At 33.2% G+C, this 22,600-nt stretch overlaps 1 protein-coding gene and 1 pseudogene across 3 annotated transcripts in view; one reads left to right on the forward strand and one right to left on the reverse strand.

The window, feature by feature from the left end:
- VMP1 (vacuole membrane protein 1) overlaps nt 1-22,600 on the reverse strand; it is a 105,783-nt gene that overhangs the window by 41,774 nt on the left and 41,409 nt on the right. For 2 of the 3 annotated variants that reach the window (XM_045513750.2, XM_010951027.3), the window contains exons 6-7: nt 18,154-18,321; nt 11,186-11,317 (exon numbers count right to left, since the gene is read on the reverse strand). In XM_045513750.2, coding sequence (XP_045369706.2) covers nt 11,186-11,317; nt 18,154-18,321 — 300 coding nt within the window. The remainder of the gene's footprint in view (nt 1-11,185; nt 11,318-18,153; nt 18,322-22,600) is intronic. The other variant, XM_045513751.2, reaches the window with a different exon arrangement.
- Nucleotides 218-4,668, forward strand: LOC141573597 (small ribosomal subunit protein eS1-like; annotated as a pseudogene).

Consider the following 22,600-nt stretch of genomic DNA (forward strand, 5'->3'; position numbering starts at 1 on the left):
CAACAGACATTCACTTGGCAGCTTGCATCAAATTGCAACTCTTTCCTGTTTAGTTAGTTAATACTACTATAACAATGGGTTAAAGAAATAGAGAAGAGTCCGAAAAGGAAGAAAGATTAAAAGTCTGGGAGTGGAGAGGCAAGAGAAGAATTCAAAATAAAGTAAAACCTTCCTGAGAAAGCAAGTAAAATGAGGCATTAAGAATTCCACTCTAAATCATGCTAAATGTGCTTAGAAACTACAACTATAGAACTGTTTTAAGTATCTTCTCTTGTTCAACCAAATGCAAGTTAAGTGACCTTTGTGTACCAAAGCTAACTGTGCTAGTAGTCGCAACATCCTGCAATAGAATCCTTCAAAAGAGACCACTTAAAATTGCTTAATCTTGATGGTACTTTGTGGTAAAATCATGAGCCAGCTCTGAAAGAAGATCTAGCAGGCCTGCCTTTTCAAAAACTTAACGTTGTTGGGTGTGGCTGCTTGACTCTGAAAAGAGAAACTACAGTGAGCCTCGGTAGCTTTGATTCGGCCTTTAAATGATAAAGAAATGTGTTAAACGTGTGTCGCTAATGTGCATCACGGTAAGGTTTAACCCTTTGCAAACAAGCAAGAGAGTCTGAGAGCAGGAAGCTTTTCTGTGGAACTCCTGACGCAACACAAACCATAGCAGTTACTGCAAAGCTTAATGCAAACCCTCTAGAGTCCACGTTGACAAATTCTTTAACAAGCCCTGTGGTTACAGGGAAGCTGGTTTCACTCTGACTCACTCCTACTCAAACAGTTTACTGGAAATGAAGGGGAGGGGGAATTTTCAGAGAAGTCATGTGATGGCCAGACAAACCACAGCCAGTAAGGTTCAAGAGAGTCAAAAACAGGTCCCAGCAGCAACCGACACCCAGAGTGTTCAACTGGCACTGAATTATATGAAAATGCATCCTGCTGGGTTTCTGATCATCTACACCCTGAACTCTTTCATAGATCTCTGTATGTGAAAGAACAGATATTTCACAGGGGAAAAACCAGCAGGCATTGACATGGTATGTACGACGACAAACACTTCATAGGAAAATGTGCTTAACAAAGAATACCATCAAAGGAATGTTAAAAGCACTTCAGCGAGTATATAATCACTATTAAATCCTTTCCCATTGTCTCTTAAATCAAATGACCAAACATATATTCTATCATTACCAAAAGAATGTTTAAAAAAAAACTTTAATTATCACCTCATGCGTAGTGCGGATGTTCATAGGTAATCTATTCCTGCATAAAAAGAAAGTGCACTGGCCATAAGAATGAGAGCTACGTTACAACTGATGAACTTTTTTTTTGGTGTTGCATGCTTTCACTAATAAAATAATGTAAATAGCTTGAAATTTCTGAATGAGAAAAGGATCCTATTAAAGCTAAAAAAAAGTATTTTTCATTCTTAAATACGTTTAATGCAAGGTAGTAAAAGATATTTAAACTTAATTTGGTGGCTTAGTTTCAATAAATCAGACTAAGTGGCAAGTATTAATTAATTTAAAAATAGCAGTCCTAAGCAGAACCTAAGAAATGCTCCCTTAAAATAAGATTAAATCCAGTGACTATAAAACATCCTTTGAGGAACTACTTAATCTAAGATGGTGTACAAACTCATGAATTATACTCAATAGAAAGCTAACCACTATAAACATGAAGGAAAATACTGTATCCTTTAAAAAAATGAAGTTTTAAGAAATTTACATTTCTTATTTCTAACATAATTCTCAATTTCCTATATTGATAGGAGTAATAAGAAACAGTAAGTTTCACACAGTCAGTAACCTAATACTTTGTGAAAAAGAATCCAAGTAGCTCGGTCACTTGAAGAGATGTTTAGAAAAGCAAACTTATTCAAACCATATTCTTCTCAGTAAATATGTACAACATTCCTACCCTATTGTGTAAGTTTTAAACACAAAAATACCACAACCATCCATTCCTCATTATTTCTTTTCTGTTTTTTCCTTTTTGGCGAGAGGAGGAAATTAGGTTTACTTATTTATTTTTAGAGGAGGTGCAGGGGATTGAACCCAGGACCTCGTGCCTGCTAAGCATGCGCTCTACCGCTGGAGCTACACTCTCCCCCGTCCATTCCTCATCAATAATACTGGCTGCACTAATCTTTTAGGATACATCAAGCAAATAATTTATTTTTCAAATTCTTTGAATCTTAATGTCTTTAATTTTCCTTTTTCTTTGATTATGCAGCTTACATAATAAACAAGCCATCACAACCACCTTTATTTTTGCTAAAGTATTTAACTTTACAAACATTATTATACTTAATGTGAATTAAAGGTTACAAGTCATTTAACTAAGGATGTTTTCTACATTATCTTCAACCATTGCTCTCAGATGATTTTTTTAATTGAATGAAAGATTCTTTAATTTACAGTGCTTTACAATCAGATTATTAAACTCAAATACGTAAAACAGTTCAATCTTTTTTATGTAAGATGATTTCTGTGCTCACTGTATTTTTTGTTTTATTTTTTATTTTTCACTGGAATAAGACTGAATATTCCCTTTTGTCTCTCTGAGCAGCAACATGGCAGTCTGCAAGAACAAGCGCCTCATGAAAGGCAGCAAAAAGGGAGCCGAAAGGAAAACGGTTGATCCATTTTCTAAGAAAGATTGGTAAGATGTGAAACCACCAGCTATATTCAATATAAAAAGTATTGAAAAAACTAGTCATGAGAACTTAAGGAACCAAAATCACATCTGATGGCCTGAAGAATCATGTTTTTGAAGTGTGCTTTGCTGATCTGGAGAATGATGAAGTTGCATTTAGAAAACTAAGCTAATTACGGAGAATGTTCAAGGCAAAAACTGTTCGACTAATTTCCAGGGCACAGATCTTACCTGTGATAAAATGTGCTGCACGGTCAAAAAATGGCAGCCCATGACCGATGCTCATGTTGATGTCAAGACTACGGGTGGTTATTAGCTCTATCTATTCTGTGTTGGTTTTACTTAAAAACGCAACAGTCAGATTCAGAAGACCTCACACGCAGCACCAACAGGACTGCCAAATCCAGAAGAAGATTATGGAAATTATATCCCAACAGGTACATACAAATGACTTTAAAAAAGTGGTCAATAAATTGATTTCAGATAGTGTTGGAAAAGACATAGAAAAGGTATGCCAATCTAGTAATCTGCCCTATGATGACTTTGATAGCAAAGCAAAAATGCTGAATCCCCAAATTTGAATTGGGAGAATTCATGTATCATAGTGAAGGCAGTGGTTTTGCAAAAGCTACTGGGGATAAGACAGATGCTGAAGTTGAACAAGCTGATGGATATGAGCCACCAGTCCAAAAATCTGTTTAAAATTCAGAACTATAAGGGTGATAAATAAAAAAATCTTATTTGTGATGTTACAAAAAAGACTGAATATTAAGTGATCATGCTTCAGGTAATAGTACATTTTCTCTTAATATTTCTTAGTTCATTCAAAGCATCTATTACATAAGTAGGATGTGTAAGTCAATGCAGGCAGTGTCAAAAATACACACATTTTTGTGGCTTCCTCTCAAGGAGCTTACAAACTCCTGGGAGAAATGAGAAAAGTTCACAAATAGTTTTAAAAGAAGGGAGAAAGTGGTAAGTGACACAAGAAAGATACAGCAAGACAATCCTCAGGGATCTGGACGATTTTTGAGAAGCAAAGGTCCATGACCAGAGGAATTTTTCAGTAAATTGTTTTTGTTGCTTTATGCGGAAATAGATTGGGAAAAAAAAAAAAAGACTAGTAAAGAGGAGACCTTATTAGGAAGTCACCAGAAATGTTCAGAGAAGAGGTGATAAAGGTATGAACCAGTAGTGAGAAGGGAAAAAGAGAGGGCAAATATGAAGATACTGTGGAGGCAGAATCAACAAGCCTTGAAGAATGACTAGATATGAGAGGTAAGGAGGGAGTCAAATTTGAACTCCAAGTGATTAAGAGGATGGTGATATCATTAACAGAAATCATGAACAAAGGCAAAAAAAGATCATAAAGAGAGTAATTAAGCTTTGCAAGAAATAGTCCACAAAGCACACAACAGCTATCTAGACCTAACTTTTATAAACAATGCTATCATTGTTAAAAGTTATAGGAAGCTACATTCATTCATGTCTACCTCCCACAGACATCTAGTAAAAACACGATAGAAAGCCAAGAGCAAAAGGAAGTCAGTTTAGTGGAAAAATACTGCCTAATCTCAATACTGTGGTCACGAAAATAAATTAGGTACCATAAGGAATCAGAATTCAAATAAATGCATCAATAATCTTTTTTTCCCCTCAGGATATCTATAAAACAAAATCCAACCATCAGTCAAAACTGAAATTTAGGCAAATACTTAGCTATAAAATTGCTACCTAGTAACAATTTCCTGGTAAAAGTATATACACACTTTAATCTAGTTGGAGAGCACATGGGAAAGCAATGAGAGCCAAGTGTTTTTTTTACTCTTCCTGCTGATAAACTTACTCTACCAAAGGGATTTGCCTTCAAGAATAAAAAATACATTTCCCACCTCATTTCATTTTACTTAATTTGCTGTTTTAGCTACAGTCAATCCAATTTTTTTTTTTTAACATTTTATTGCTCCTGTCAAACTGGAGGTTTTAAAAAACACATGCCAACAATAAGGAGATTCCAGCACCAAAATCAGGTAAACTTTTACGTCTTTATGAAACTGATTACTATAAAACCTTTTAAATCACAATTGATAAGATATAACTAAAAAGATGTCAGGAAAGTCACGGCTTATCAAATAAAAATCTAGTATCTTTATACCATTAATAATTATTTACAAAAATATAATATCCAATTTATGAAAATAAAACCTAAGAGAAAACTAACATTAAAATCACTGGGAAAATGGTGTTGGAACAATACATAAATAGCTAATGAGCCGAAGAAGAGAAACCTAGATTCCCATATTGTATGACAGGTAAGAATATTTCAATAGATTAAAGATTTAAAGGTAAAAATAAAAACATAAAAATACTAAAGGAAAATGCAGCTGAATATCTACTGCATAATCCTAATGGTTCAGGAAGATAAATTTTAGGCATAACTCCAAAAGGAAACATCTAAGATATCAGAATAAAGAAACAATGTAAACTTATTTATCCAAAAAGCAAAACACAATAAAACACACAACAAACAATACAGAAAAAATACTGTCAGCATATGACAAATGGAATCTCCTTAAAAAGTTCTATCAATAAGAAAATGAAAAGATACACTAAATATTTTAAAAATGGGTAAATGAACCAGTTAGATGAAAGTTTTTTCTTTGTTTTTCTGTAGTTTCAACATTTTATATGATAAACATACTTTGTAGTGAGAAATAAAATTGTTATTAAAAAAAAAGATGTGGAAAATATTTGACGACAGTGAAAAATGTTCACAATATGTTTTTATATTCAAAACAAGTCACAAAACAATAAATAGAATATGACTCACTCATAAATATTTATAGACTGAAGGAAAACGGGATTTTTTTAAAAGTATACAAATACCAATTTTCTGCAATAAGCTGTATGCAATCACTTTTTAGTAAGAACACAATTTAAAAAATCAGTATCAAATGTCTATAATATATATGTCAAAGGGGACCCTAAGACTAATATATACAGTATGATTTTAGTTTGTATTAAAAAAATTATACAAAGAAAACTGTTTAGAATATGGTGACTATTATTCTACTTTGGGGAGTACGTGTGTGGGCTTTCACTTTTTAGTTTTAATACTGCTGGAATATTTCAATCTATAAGCACTTACATAATTCAAAAACATGCAAAACTGGAAAAAATAGAAACAAAAAGTGTAAGACAAATCTGTCACTAGAAACATAAAAAAATGTAAAATCATTGACTTAGAACTAAAATGACAAAAAATATCCTTTTAAATTGTTGTAAATTTATTTGCACAGTGAAAGTGAAAAACAAAAACAAGAATGCATCACAAAAGTGTTATCAAGCAGTTGAGGTATCTTACTTGGCTCTAGCAATATTCCACAGTGTTAAGCAAGAACAAACAAAAACAAAAACCTTTTATTTGCCAAACTTACTTTGCAAGAACTCTTCTTTGAACAATGAATTAAAACATTAGCACTGTTTAAGTTAGTTTAAAATGTGGAAAACTGACAACAGCCCCCTCCCCAACTATTCTTCCTCCACCTCCTTTACCCACAAAATAAATAAATAAAAGTTAAAAATCCTCATACAACCCCTTATCTAAACCTGGGGGAAAGTATGAAGGGATAAACATACTTACATACATTGAAATCTATAATAAGCCACTAAACTGACGGATACTGGTAAAAAAAGCATGAAAGGCAACAAAGAAAGAAAAGAAAAATCAAATGTAGTAGAAAGAAAAAAACTGTAATCGGTTCTTCACTTTTTTGTTCCATTAACCAGGATGAAAATGTTGCTATATTGTGTTACAGTAGGCAAAGCACTAATTCAAAGTCAGAAAACTGGGTTGGGTAATGGCTCTGAGAGTGTGTTTCCTATTTAAATCAGGGAAAATATCTTCTGCTTCATAGCTGTACTGACACACTTCATTCAAGTGCCTTATTCATAGATTTTTTTATTGACTTTAGAAATTTAATAGGGAAGATCACAAAGTTGTCAGGGAGAGGTTGTTTTACTCATTATTTTACTCATTATTTTTTAGTTTGCATAATCAACTGACATTACATATGACAGTAATTTGGGATAAATTTTTTAAATAAAATGCTCAGAAAGAGTATATAATTTCTGACTAAAGAACATGAAACAGAAGTGCACATTTTGTTTACTTGATTTTTTAATATAAGCTAAAATGATATTAGGGAATAAGAAATAGTTTATCCTAAAATAGTGATGGGTAATTATTGGCTTTACAAGATGAAAACAGCTAACCCTCTTGACCATCAGAGTATTGTGTGCATTCTGGTTTCTACAACTCAAAACTTGCAAAGTAGAGCTAGATAAAGACTAAGAGTCTTCAAGGTGCAAAAGTCTTCAAGAGCTCAAATTATACATATAAGATGAAGCACAATTTATTTCTTCATCAAATTCTAGAAGACCTGAGTTTTTGGAATTTTTAAAAAATTACTGAGCCAATGTGGGCCTTAGAAAACTTTAACCTGCTAATTCTAAGACAAAACTTATCCCTGTAGGTTCTCAGCATGAGTATGTGCTCTTGCCAGAGGAGAGACAACTTTTGTATATTTGACAAGCCCATCACTTCCCCCTTTCAAAATTCTTTTCAACAATTTCTTACATTATATGATGTCAAGATCAACTACCATCTCATTCCCCCTTCTAGAATAATTTTAGTTTGTTCTATCCTATTAAAACTGTTATTACAGTAAGTTTTCCACTTCAAGATGACAATATAAGACCTTTGCCCCTGTGGCAGATTAAAGATGGGTGCAAACTCTTGCTTACTGCTCTCATTGAGAGGTGGGTCTAATTCCCCTCTCTGAGTCTGGGCTGGCTTTAGTGATCTACTTAGCCAACATAAAGTGGTAAAGTGACTGGGATTTCCAAGATAACGTCACAAGAAACCTTGCAGCTTCCAGCGACGTTCTTTCAGAACACTTGTTTCTTAGAACTCAGGTGCTATGAGGAAGCCCAAGAAGCCCCACGAAGAGTAATTTGAGGTCCCAAACCAACAGCCAGAATCAACCTGTTCATCATGTAAGTAAACCTTGGAAGTAGATCTTCCAATTTATAGTTAAGCCATTTTGCCCAAACTGCACATCTGTGAGCCATATAAACTATTCTTGTTTCAGACCACTAAACACTGGGGTGGTTTATTATTCAGCAGTAGATAACTGGAATATGCTTTATCTTAATGACACCAAAACATAGAAAATAGGAACATGAACTCTGTCTCTGATGAAACTAGCATTAATAAATGAAGAGAGATGCAGATAGAAGAAAAGATTATACCTGAAAGCCTGCAGTGGAGACATGGAAGAGAAGTAATTTGTACTACAGAACTCCAAAACTGGGATAGGGCTGAAAACAAGGAGACTATATAAGAAGTACTCAGCACAGCCAGACAACTTCCTCCGCTAGTCCCAAAGAAGACATCAAGCATAGCCTCCGGACACAGTGAACCGAAAGTTCTGGGCTCAGGACATTTTTGCGCAGGTATCCACAGACTGAACACAAAGTAGGTTAAATGAAAGGCTACACATTAAATGGAGATCTCTAACTCACCTTCACAGGTTAGGTTTAGAATGTCAGCAGCAAGGTTTATATTCCCTAGGCAAGAAATTAGAGGATCCACCTCTAGAGAAAATGAACCATCCCAAAGGAAAGATGCACAGGAACTGATAAACAGAGGTTCCAATAAACCCAGTGGTCTGCCACTCCTACACCTTGTGTCCACATACATACTTTCCATTCAGCTTTTATGTGCCTTATTCTTATATATAAACAGATGAACAAGGATCACCAGGTTTTGAGGAAAGGTTTCAACAGAAGACAGAACAGACAAAGGAGAAACAAACAAGAAAACAAATGCCTGGAGTAACAGAAAACTTGAAGAAACAAAAAATCTTCAAAAAGATAAGCCATCTTTTGGAAGTATAATACCAATTGATTTTTGAAAATAAATATCTATCAGCAGAAAAATATTTTAATATTAGGTTTAGAAGATAAAGTTGAAGAAATTGCATACAAAGTAAAATGAGTAAGTATTAGCAGCAAAATGATAAAAAAAAAATTAAAATAATGGGTGTTGGAGTCCCCATATCAAAATAATGGTAATTCCAGAAAGCAAGAGTAGAGACCAAAGAGGGTAAACTTACACAGAAAAAATACAAGAACATTTCCCAAAACTAAGGGACTCTAGGTTGACAAGTTTCCTGAGTGCCTAGCAGAATATATTTTAAAAAGATCCATACTTCAGATAATGAAATCTAAAAGCTTTCAGAGAAAAAAACAAAACAACCAAAAAGACTACCTATAAAGAGGGCTCACCATGGCATGAGGTATATTACTATCAACACTAGAAGCTTGAAGATGACTGGGAAATGCCTTCCAATCTTAAGTTAAAAAGTGATTTCAACTTAGAATCCTATATTCATTTAATTGATTAAAAGTGAATGAATACAGTATTTTAAGAATTTTCCTTCTACTCATCCTTTCTCAGAAAGCCACTGCAGAATATATTCAACTAAAATGAGGGAGTAAATCCAGAAAGAGGAAGGTAAGGGTCCCAAATCAAGAGGGAAGCACCCGTGCAGAGGGCCAAGAGAACACCAAATACAGACTGGAGTGGGAGCATGGATGAATCCAAAATGATGACTCCAAAAATCAATCAATCAATCGATCAATCTATCAATCAGTCAAATAAAAGTGATATGAACTTAAATGTGTTACCAAGTGGCAAGTGATGTTGAGAAGTGTTTTACAGAGCCGGATGAAGGAAGAGAAGAGATTGAAGAAACTATGCCAATGAAAAATTATTAATTCTAAACCAAAAAACTTTCTTAAAAAAAGGAAAATAATCATAGTATTATTAGTTGGCTTACCAGAAAACAATACTTATACCTGCTTGGTATCTAATCATAGCATAAAGATTTAAAGCTGCATGCCATCCTACACTGATTCTACTTCAACTTGCTGATTTTACATAGGTGAAAAAAGTTTTTGATGTGTTAAATGCCATGCACTAATTAGTGTCACAAATGACAGAGTTATCCCAAACGAGGGTACTTAACCATCTATGTCTACAGATGGACACAGTTTCAGTAAATGGAATTTACCAGTAATGCTGGCATTCTGAGTTCTGGTTCCAGCTCTACTTCTAAGCATGTAAAATTAAGGAGGTAACAACTTCTAGCTCTGCAGTTTTCTATAAAATTAGAAGAATGGCACCTTTCAATACTACTTGAGAGTTAACATTAGGGTCAAATTAGAGACTGGATTTTAAAAAGCATTAAAAATAATTTAAAAGTATTATTGGTATTACTAGTAATAATTATTAGCATTAATATAAACATTATGATGTGAGGAGGACAGGCACAGTATCTGGTGAAGACAAAGCAGATTGAAGGACAACTTGCCTCTTTCCATGCTGAGCAGTTGTCCATAGCTCTTCAGTTCATTTGTTTTATGTTTGGCTAGTCTATATTTATATTTGAAAGTTGTATTTTCAATTAAAAACCGTAACTGTGCTTAGGTGATTTCCATTTAATAATGCTTTTTTTAAAAAGCTCACCTGTCACTAAAAAGTACGTATTTGTTCCTCTCTAGGGTAGCAGGTTTTGGGTCCCAGATTCCACTGAGAAGAAAACTATGAACTCCTTCCTCAAAATAACTTACGCATACTTATGTGGGCGCACGCACTTACAGACACACAATAATAAGACAATTTCTTAAACATTTCATAGAGTAATGGTCAAATTTCAAGAGGGAGATGTATTTTTTATATATATTCTTTCAAAAATCTCTCCTTTAAATCTTTTATTTATGTCTAGGCTGATTTCTACTGTCATCCCTATGATGGAGACTCAATCAGTTAATAATGTTCTTAGGAATTTTCCTACAAAGAAAAAAAACACCTATTTTGTAACATTAAGATACAGGTTGATATATAGTTTGTGCGCAGGTATAAAAAGGACTTGGCCTTTTTCCCCCAGAACAAAGGATAAGTTTATCTTAATTGTCCTTTCTTAACTGGGAGTTAAATTTCTTCTAAACACGGTGAACTGTTTTGTTATTTTTTTTAAAGTAATTAATCAATTAAAATTAATTATTTTTTTAAAAATTAACTTAAGTAAGAAGTTCTCTTATTTTGGACTACAGCCTGGCCTGACTATTTATCCCCCTTACTTATTCAGTGGTCTGTTTGATAACACTTGTAAACACATAATGGACAAATAATGTTTAGCTCCTTAACCTCACTGGCTAGAGGAATTTACCCGGGTTTAGTCTGAGTTGTCTTGTTGACTCTTTCTGTATTTCTCTATTCTAAGATCATGATTATAATCACTTTTATATTTCAGCTTTTCGAAATCTTTTATAACAAACCATGTATGATTTTGTTTTCACACTGGCAGTTTTCTTCTTCAAAGTAACTACTGACAATTTTACCTTAATCATAACCTCTTTAAGGGATAATTATTCAATTTTTTTCCCCTACTGATCTTACTTGTGCAGCCTCTGCATGTTCCAGCATCTCTTCAAATTCCTGATACTCTTCATCATCTGGTTCAGCACCTGAGAGGCGAGCTGCTCTGGCCATGAAATATGGAGGCAGCTCTCCAATTGCTGTACCGATACCCTGTGAAAAACCAAAATACTATATGAGATTCTCTTCTCAACACAGCGATGCTAAACAGATCAAATCTATATTTGTCAGTTCTCACCAAAAAGCATGCTAACATGCATGTATTAGGGAGGAAAAGCTATCCTATATAATCAGGAGGATATGAGTTTGAATCCTGACCCGAATACTGACCTATGTAATGCCAGGCCAGAAAACATACACCAAAATCTTAGACAATCCCTGGTACATTGCAGACACTAAATTAATGTTAATTGTCAAGCATCTCTACTTACAGCCTCTGTTATTATTATTTTTCACATATCTTTTCCGTTTACTAATTTTAGAAATAACATATGCTTTTCTAGACTTTTGACATGTTATGACATCTTTTTGATTGAAGTATAATTGATTTACAATATGATATTAGTTTCAGGTATAAAACAGTGCTTGAAAGTTTTTACAGATTATATTTCATTTAAAGTTACTATAAAATATTGATTATTTTCCCTGTGCTATACAATGTATCTTTGTAGCTTACTTATTTTATGCATAGTAGTTTGTACCTCTTAATCCCCTATAGCTCTCTTGTTCCCTCCTCCCCAAAGGTAACCACTATTCTGTTCTCTATATCTGAGAATCTGTTCCTCAGACATATTCTCTAGTTTGTTTTATTCTTTAGATTTTGTGTGCACACACACACACATACACACACACAGTTATTTTTGTCATCCCCATTTTCAAATATTCAAATGATTTGCTAATGAGCATTCACTAGGATAGCTGTTAAGATACATATTTTCTAGGGAATCTTCTGGTATTTAGGCTGTTGCTTTAATCCCAATATAACATTTTTTGTGCAGAATTAAAGCTTTTAACAAACTGTGGTCAGGAAGCCACTTGAAATTTTAACATAGGATGGATAAATTTTCACCACAGGAAAAATGTTGATTTCCTCAGGACACTGAGTGACTCATGTTTCAGTCACTTTGTGGATTCTTGTTTTTGAAGATAATTTTTTTTTCAATTAACTTAGGACAAAAGGATGAAAACAAAGGTAAAAGAATCAGGAACTTGCTTGGTCTTAAATGGCTTAAATACAGGATAGATAATAATACAAGGGGCCTATAGTCTCTAAGAAAATTCTTAACTTTGAGCCATCCTTCTCTGTCCTGAATCATAGTGAATAAAAAAGCTTTGCTCATTTTCAGAAGCAACTTTAGGCCTTTCTATTTGCTCTGTCCTATGACTCTACCTGCAAATGCATTGACAAGAATCCCCAAGGAACATTATCAAATTCAAATATTTCATGATCAATGTTATTTTCCAGAGTGTGGAATCCCAAGTGTAACTCCATTACCCACATGTGAATCAGGTGTTATAAAAAGAGCATACTTAAGTGCCAGAAGAATAAGACTACATTTAAAGAACAGAGAGAAGAGGAGACACATATACATAGAAGGATACGAAAATAAAATTCAAATCATATTTTGCTAAACAAGAAGAGTTAATGTTACTCACCTTTGGAAGATGTTAAAGAACCAACTAATTATTTAAAAAAAACTGGTAAATAGAGAGAAATAATCAATTATTTACCCTGTCTTAACCTATACAAAAGATACCTCAGGGTAACCAAATTGGTGGTAAGGAGACGTTTCTATTTATATTGCACTTTGTGATAGAAATACACAAGAGTATAAAGTGCAGTCTTGTCAAAAAAAATTGTTTTCCAAGCCTCTTAATCCAGCTATCAATTCACAGGAAAAAGAGAAACATTTAAATTACACCAAAATACAATCAGTAAAAATCAACTATGGAAAACTGAACTTGACAAACAATCCAGTTTCATCAACAAATACATTTGAAAAGAAAAAAGAGAAATAAACACAATCAGAAAAATCTGGACACTCATCAGGTAACTGATTTGAAGAAACAATTCCTAATTTCTCTTAGGTGCGACAATGTCCTCAGGTTGATATATTTACAGATGAGGTATGATAATGTTATCTGGGATATGCTTCAAGATAATTGTGAGCAGAGTGAGGAGGGGTCTAGATAAAACAGTATTAGCCAGGAGTTAATATTAGCTGAAGTTGGTTGATAATATTTTGAATTAATTATATAATTTCCTATACTTAAATTTTTTTTTAACACAAAGTAGGAAGAAAAGTTAATTGCAACATTTCATTCAAAACATAAACTTCTCTTAAAAGCTATTAAGTCAAATGCTCAATAGTTCTGAAAACAATCATATGATTCAAACTCATGACAAATTTCCTTAAAGTTAAAAAGGAAGTAGTAATGTATTGAGATGAAATCAAGAACTACGTACTATCTTAGCTGATCATATTCACTGTTACATTTTAATTCTGCTCATGTTTTCCCATATTAGCAAGGAATAAGAATGGTGATCACGGGCCAGGGTTCTATTTTCTATGCACACAAATAAAATAAAATAAAAAGAAAATATAATCATCCAGACAGTTTCCTCAAAATACATTATTGTCTAGACACAGAAGTTTAGTCAGTTATCTCAAATTAGATACTGAAGTTGTTACAAAACAATTTTATAATTACTACAAACAAAATCAATATAAAAAAAAAAAAACTAAACTGTGGAACACTAAAAACTGTCAGCCTAAGTTTAATTAAGGGAAAGAGATGACTGGCTTTATTATTGCAAAAGAAAGACAATTTGTATTTAGTCAAGCAATAATTCATAAAGCTCTTCTAAAAACTATCTGCTGTGTATCAATTTATTAACCCTGAAGTCCCTGCTTCTTGAATTGGAAAAGAGTTTAATATGCAACAAAATATACAAAATCAAAAGATAAAAAGTATCTTTCTGGAATGTCAATTTTATTCAAAGATTTGGGGGAGGAGAAAAATCCTGAACTGTTATGCTTTTAAAAAGTTTTGTCATATATAAAATAGATAAACAACAAGTTTATATTGTATAGCACAGGGAACTATATTCAATATCTTGTAGCAACTTATGGTTAAAAAGACTATGAAACTGAATATACGTATTTTCCTATATGACTGAAGTATTGTGCTGTACACCAGAAACTGACACAACATTGTAAACTGACTATACTTCAATAAAAATATATTTTAAAAGTTTTGTCAAGTGAGTTCACAAGTAAATCACCAGCATCTTGCTTTTTCTGTTAGGAATCCTAAATTAAATGGTAAAAATCTGGAGAGTAGAAATTTTTATATATGCTGACCACTCAGAAATTATAGCAGTTTGGTATTATCAGTGTGTTAATGATCTTTAAAAACAAAATCATTTTTCTATTAATTATTCCAACTAAAAACATGAGACAGAAGTTAAAAGCAAAAGTTTGCAGGGTAACTTGGAACCATTGAGAAATTCAGGGCTCTTACAGTAATGTTTAAAAAACAACTATACCAACTCTAGTAAAATTATCAGACAGTTTTGCAAACAAAAAAAAAGAGAAAATATGCTTCCAATTTCCCTTAAGATTAGTTTTAAAGTGGCTTCAGGAAGGGATGAAGTTCTGATACATACTACAACATGGATGAAACCTGAAACATGCTGGGTGAAACAAGCCAGTTACAGATGGACAGATACTGTATGATTCCATTTAAATGAGGTATCAAGAATAGGAAAATTCATAGAGGCAGAAAGTAGAGAGGTTACCAGGAACTGGGGAAAGGAGGGAATGGGGAGTTATTGTTTAATGGGTACAGAGTTGCTGTTTGGAGATGACAAAAAAGTTCTTGAAGTGGATATTCGCAATGGTTACACAACACTGTGAATGTATTTAATGCCAGCAAATTGTGCACTTAGAAATGGTTAAATGGTAAACTATGTTATAAGTATTTTACCATAATAGAAAAACAAAAACAAAAACAAAACCATGAACTTAACAAGGATCCTTAGATATCCACTGAAACACTGCTATTTCACGGAAATCTTCTCTGAATCACAGACTAGGAAAAATTTTTATGTTATGCAGATCTCTCCTTCATAACACTTATCACTGTTTGTTTAAATATTTATATGTATATTTTTAAATGATACTTATATATATCTTTCCCATAATTATTTCCCTTACTAAGATGTAAAATTCCATGAGGGTAGAGACCATTAAGTTTTGATCAGCCTGAATCTCCAATGTTCGTATGCTTAATATTGTTGAATTTAATTATTATTATTATTATTATATTATTGGAATTCATAAATGAAAAGAAAGTTTTTGAAGCCCTGCACTAGTGATATAGCCAAATTGTGAAAGATCAAAAAGATACAAGCTTGTTGGGGAGGGTACAGCTCAGTGGTAGAGTGCGTGCTTAGCATGCATGAGGTCCTGTGTTCAATCCAGAGTACCTCTCTTTTTTTTTTTTTTTAAATAAAAAAGCCTTTAATAAATTGCATTAAGGGTTCTCCAGAGGATCAAAACCAACAGGGTAGATAAAGAGACAGAAAGACTTAGATAATAGACAGGTATTTATTTTACGTATTTTAAAAAAATATATAGTGGTATGTATCTCTTCATCCCATATTTCTAATAAGTAAGGACATTATTTTTTAATGGAGGTACTGGGGAATTGAACCCAGGACCCTGCACATGCTAAGCACATGGTCTACCACTAAGCTATAACCACCCCCTAAGGATTCCAATTTCTCTACATCTTCACTAACACTTCTTACTTTCCTTTAAAAAACAAAAACAAAAACAAAAACCAGCCATCCTAATGTATGTGAAGAGGTATTTCCATACGGTTTGGGTTTTCATTTCCCCAGTGACCCATGATGTGGAGAATCTTTCTGTGCAATTATTGGCCATTTGTCTATCTTCTTTGGAGAAATGTCTCTTCAAGTTCTTTGCCCACTTTTTAATTTGGTTGTTTGTCTTTTTGTTGTTGAGTTGTAGTTCTTTAAACATCCTGGATATTAAACCCTTATCTGATATACGATTTATAAATATTTTCTCCCTTTTTGTGGTTGTCTTTTCATTCTCCTGAATAGTGGTCTTTTGATGTACAAGAGATTCTAATTTTAGCAAAGTTCAGTTTATCTATTTTTTTTTTTTTTGCCTCTGCTTTTGGTGTCATTTTAAAAACCACTGTCAAATCATCATGCAGATTTGTCTCTATATTCTCTTCCAAGAGTTTTAGTTTTAGCTCTTAAGTTTAGGTCTTTGATGTATTTTGAGTTCATTTTTACGTATGGTGTAAGGTAAGGGTCCAACCTCTCTCTTATGCATGTGGATATTCAGTTTCCTCAATATTCTTTGTTGAAGGGACTGTCACTGTAAATGGTGAAAACAGTAAGAACCAATTTAAACATGATTATGTGCGACATTTTTTAACATAACAAAAGACAGTTTCAAAGAAGGGAATAGGAAGAGCAATTCAGCTGACTAATCAGTATTTACTGACATTCTTGCGCTATGCGCAGAGCTTAATGCTGCCTGCTGTGAGGGTAATAAATATAAGGTACAGTCTGAATTTCTTTTTGGAGATTAAATCTGTTTGGGGAAGTAAGCGACCACACCAGCCAATTTAACTAATTTGAGGCATGCATGGAGCTAGGCCAAATGAGCACCTCAGACAGTATGCACTATGGGAATTTGGAGAGGCAGGTATCGCTGCCAGCTGGGATGAAAAATTTTCTTTCTTGGCATTAGTGTCAATCCAGCCACGTAAATCATCTTCAAAAGAACAAAAGAAAAACAGAAAACCGAAGTCTATTATATACATACTCCCTTTCTAGCATGTTCTAAGTATCCAGTTATTTCATTAATAGCTTTTCATCAAACGATTAATGTGGTGAAATTTATAAAACATATGCAACTAGTACAATGAATTTGTTTCCAGTATTTATAAAAGACTAACAGGAAACATGACAGTTTTTCCTGTCTTTCACATTCAACAAATTCAATGTATGGCATTTCCCTTTTAATTCTTTTAAAACATGACAAAGTTGCTAACATTTAAATGTGTTTGAAAACTCTGCCTCTTCTGTGGGCATGGTATTCATGTCCGTTTTAATTAAGAGTTTTAAGTGGTCTGTTCCACATTTTTTTATTTTATAAGAAAACTGTTAGGGAAAAAATGTTACAGAGAACATATAACTTAATGACTCCAAATGATATTAAAATAATATTTCAAACAGTAATAGGAACTCTTAGCAAATGAACTATTCCCCAATGACAGACACCTGAATGAATTTAGGCATATAAAAAAATGCTTTGTGTAGATATGTGGATTAAAATACTTCTACCATTGAACAAGCAGTCTAAAACTTACCAAAATATATTAAGCAAACTATAAAAAGAATAATTGGTAGACTGGAAAGTGAGATCACCGTATACAACGATATAGTCTGATACCCTCCACTACAGTAAAGCGTGGTTTATTAAGAAATAAATATTGACCTTACTTCAGTATAATAACAACTCAGAAAATGAAATGAGTCGTCTAAGAATAAACACAGAGTATTTATATCTAGGAGAGAGACATATAATATTTACCAATCTGGACTGATACATAACCATTTGTTACGTGTTTGTCAAGTTTTACAAACATTACTAAAACTTAAAAAATGGTATGGTTGCATTACCTATATTTCTTTCCTCTGCTGCTGTCTACATGGCATCAGTGCTTCGCGGCACCAAGCGTTTCCTGCCTTCCTGCTGAATGTCACTCATGAACAGGAGAAGCTCTCAAAGGTTTCTTTTACTTGGAAGTTAGGTAGCTGGTGAGTTTATGAATTAATTATCTACTGACTTGGTATATGCTTGGTTCAGTTTCAATGAGGTACAACAAAGAGTCAAGAGAGTGAGGTTAATTTTAAACAAATACGAAAATGGACATCTTACCCACATGCAGGCCTCAATCCTAACTTTTGAGATGATGCTCCATAAAGAAATGGCTCCTTCAATGCCCTCTCCATCTGGACAAATAATCTGATCAGGATAGGGTGGTTCAGGGAAATTAACTGAATTGCATTCATAAGCAGCTAATGTAACTGAAGCTATATGTGGACCCTATTAAAAAAAAATGAGAAACCTCTGGTGAGAAATATTAATGAAAAAGGAATTATCAATAGACATGTTTTTTTTAATGGTACCTCAATCATTATATATTAAGAGAAAAATGTTAGCTTTTAAAGGACAAGTTGCAATTGATAATTTGAAAAAATTATCCTTCCCAGAACCTCTTCCCAGTTTGCTTTTTTAAAAATCAATTTCAAATTCATTGAGGTATAATTATACACAGTAAGAGTCATTTTTTTAGGTCTATACTTCAGTAAGTTTTGAAACTATATTCAGCCATATAACCATAATCAATCAAGATACAGATATAGAACATTTCCATCACTGCAAAAAATTCCCTTGTGTCCTTTTTCAGTCTCCTTCGTCAGCACTACTAGCCCCTGGAAACCATATGCTTTCTAGCTTGATTCTTATTTTATTTATCCATCTTTCTTATTTGTAAGAATGTTATTCCCTATGATAAAACCTCCTGTGCCCCTATTCCTTTAGGCATAATTTGAGAATACCACTTTTTGTCCTTACTTGAAAAACGGTTAATGAAGTAACTATCTCACTTATCTCTCCCACTGAGAACTCAAAATGAAAATAAAAATTTGGAACCAGTATCAGAGTTTTTCTTTTAAACTAACTTTTTCTAAGGAAGCTTTTGTGTTGCTTTGTACCTTTATTCTGAAAGATTACAAACTGATTATAATCATATGGATTAAAATGGATTAATATTTAGATGTGTGATAAAGAGGTAAACACAATGGTTCCCAAATGCACATGTATGTTAAGGGGAGGACTTTGTTAAAAATACAAATTCGGGGTCCCCTAAGCATAAAATGATTCAACAGGTGGACATGGGAACCTGTAAGGTTTTTTTTTTAACTTTTCTTTGTGTGTGTGTGTGTGTGTGTGTGTGTGTGTGTGTATTTTAATTGAAGTATAGTCAGTTTACAATGTTGTGTCAATTTCTGGTGTACAGCACAATGCTTTAACATACATATATTTGATTTCATATTCTTTTTCATCATAAGTTACTATAAGATATTGAATATAGTTCCTTGTGCTATACAGTATGACCTTGTTGTTTATCTACTTTATATATATTAGTATCTGCAAATCTCAAACTCTCAATTTATCCCTTCCCATACCCTTCCCCTGTGGAAACCCTAAGTTTATTTCCTATGTCTGTGAGTCTGTTTCTGTTTTATAAATAAGTTCATTTATCTTTATCTTTTTTCTTTTTTTTTTAGATTCCACATATAAGTGATATCATATAGTATTTTTCTTTCTCGTTCTGGCTTACTTCACTTCGAATGACAATCTCTGGGTCCATCCATGTTGCTGCAAATGGCATTATTTTATTCTTTTTTATGACAGAGTAACATCCCATTGTATAAATATACCACAACTTCTTTATCCAGTCATCTGTCGATGGACATTTAGGTTGTTTCCATGTCTTGGCTATTGTAAATAGTGTTGCTATGAACACTGGGGTGCATGCATCTTTTTGAACTAAGGTTCCCTCTGGATACATGCCCAGGAGTATGACTGCTAGATCATAGAGTAAATCTATTTTTGTCTTTTGAGGAATCTCCGTGTTGTTTTCCATAATGGCTGCACCAAACTACATTCCCACCAAAAGTGTAGGAGGGGAACCTGTATGTTTTAAACAAGCTCATTTTGAGTTTCAAATAGGTTAGGTTCTTAATAAGCTATTAATGGTCAGAAAATAAGCAACCTCAGACAAGTCACTTAACATTTCTGGACCTCAGTTTACTCACCTGCAAGGCAAAAGTATTAGATTTATCTTATGGTTTTATCTAGCTTCAAAGTTTAAAAAAAAAAACCAAAAACCTAAATATAATCAAGTATATCAATAAAATCTACTGCTAATTTCCAAAGTTCTCATGAAATACAAGCTCCAGAAGTTGGACATTCTTAACATGTTTTTCTAACAGATGTTATGTAAGTATTCACTTTAAAGAATGCTGTAGACAAAGTTTATAGCAGCTGCCATAAGCATAACTTCTAGACCCAGATGTTCTGATTCAGGTTCTGACCTTTGCCACTTATCTTCTAAGTCTTGCTTTCCTCATCTATAAAATGGGAATAATAAAATACCTTCAGGATCTATATTCTGGGGATACTGTGAAGTTTAAATTAGTTAATTTATATAAATTGCTGAGCTTAGGACAGTGCTGGGCATATAGTAAGCCCCCCGAAAGTATAAGCCATTAGCTCTTATGAAGAAAAATACTGTATTTGTAGAGTAAAATTATACACACACATCCATGTATCTTATATACAGATACACATAAGCTAAGGGATCATTGGATATAAGAAAGGATTTTTAAACTACATGGTGAAAAAACTTGTGGTTCAAAGACAAAGTGCATAAGAAATACTGATGAAAATAAAACAGTAAAGAACTCATACTGTTATTGAGATAAAAGGTGATTATAAACTTTTTTGTTGCATGCTAATATGAAAAAGAAAGATACTCATAACTCTAAGCTACATTTCTCCCTAAATGCAGTTGGTATTTTGTGTTCAAATAAAAATCTAAAAAATGAAGCCCTATACTGAGCACTGAATCAATTAACTGTAAGTTTTTTTCTAGACCAAAACAAAAAAACAAACAAAAAAAACCTATGTGAATTTTTAGTCTCTTCCTCTTTTTCTTGAGTTTTAAGTCAGAGAAAACAATAAACAGTAATAAGTTTTAAAAATAATTATAGAATGTTTAAAATAGGAATATTTTTGAGTATTCAGGGCTTTTTTTTTAAAATTGTGATTAACCATGAAATCTACAACTGTTTCTTTAAATATTATGTGCATAAAAGATATTTCACAGTTAAAGAAAACAAGAATTATTTTGTGATCCTATACACACACAAACCCAAGAGTGTAGAATTCGGAATAACTGAATAATTGGTGAAAAATTTCTCACTGTATACTTCCAGCTAAGCATCACATGCAGTTAAAAAAAAAGGCAACTGTAACTTCCACCTTTATTGTTTGAAAACACAAAAGAGAAATGTGGTATTACTAAGTAAAAGAGAAGAAATTCAATAGTTTGTCTGTGATATCCCCACAAAACTGTCCTCTAGAAATGAACTCTAGGTGAACAAAAACTGAACTGTCCCAGATGATAAAATAATGAGATTTCTCAGATATATGGGAAGGAAAAAATATTTTATTCCCGAAATATAAGTGAAATATGCACCCCAACAAATTAAGCAGGTTAATCAACAAGATAAAAGACATGCTCATAGTTTTAATTTTAAACGATTCTAAAAAGGGAAATTTTCAGCAATCTGATGAGAATTTTTTCCCTAAAGAAGGGATGGTTTACACAATTAAACTGACGTATACTTTCCATAACCACACTAATAAGTCATGATTACTCAGCCTTAGAGGCAGATGTGGTGGTTCCCAGACTAAGTGAACATGAATAAGTCAGCCTCTTGCTTTGTTCATTCTCAAGAGCCTGTCTAACTTGCACCTTGACATTTTAAACTATGATAACTGATAGGAAACCTCACACGTTCTTTTCAACATAGTAGTTTAATGGTTCCTACATAGAATGGACTTCACTGAAATAAGTATTAGTTTACATGAAAAATTCAACACAAAAACTAAAAAAAATTGATCATTTTAATTAAGAGAATTTTAAAAGTTACACATCTTCAAACTATCTTTTAAGTCTGTTTTTTACTAAAACTCCTACTAAAAGGAATCAAATTTAAAAGAATCACATTTAAACTACACTAAGTGAAGAAACAAGGGATAAAGATAAACAGCTCTAGTATAAGTAGAAAAGGCTACCTGGACAGATCTGCCATAAAAAGTAAAAATAACACAATGTACTGAGCAGGAGGTTCCAGCTCTCGTGGGATTACGCAGGTACTGATACAAATGGGTTAGAGACCCTGGCCTGCGGCTAAGGGTTTTCTGCCTCCTATCATGAAGTAACTGCTACAGACTTTCACTCCTACAGTAAACAACAGGAAAAGTGAACAAAGTATATGGAACATTTCTTTTCGGACATTGTCCCATAGGCAGTATAGTACTTCTGACTGCTGAGAGAAGGGATGTGAGTGAGGAAGCCCTGGGATGACCCTGGCTTTCCACTTGTAGACATATTCTGTGTCTCCAGCAAAATCCATGACTCAAAGAGGAAGACCCCAAGCAGAGTAGGGTGGTCTTGCTGCACTGAAAAGAAAAGCTGAGTTTGGGGAGCTGAGTGGTTGAAATCTGTGGGGTAGAACATTAGTGAAGA

Source organism: Camelus bactrianus, chromosome 16 (assembly GCF_048773025.1).
Source record: "Camelus bactrianus isolate YW-2024 breed Bactrian camel chromosome 16, ASM4877302v1, whole genome shotgun sequence".
Lineage (NCBI taxonomy): Eukaryota > Metazoa > Chordata > Mammalia > Artiodactyla > Camelidae > Camelus > Camelus bactrianus.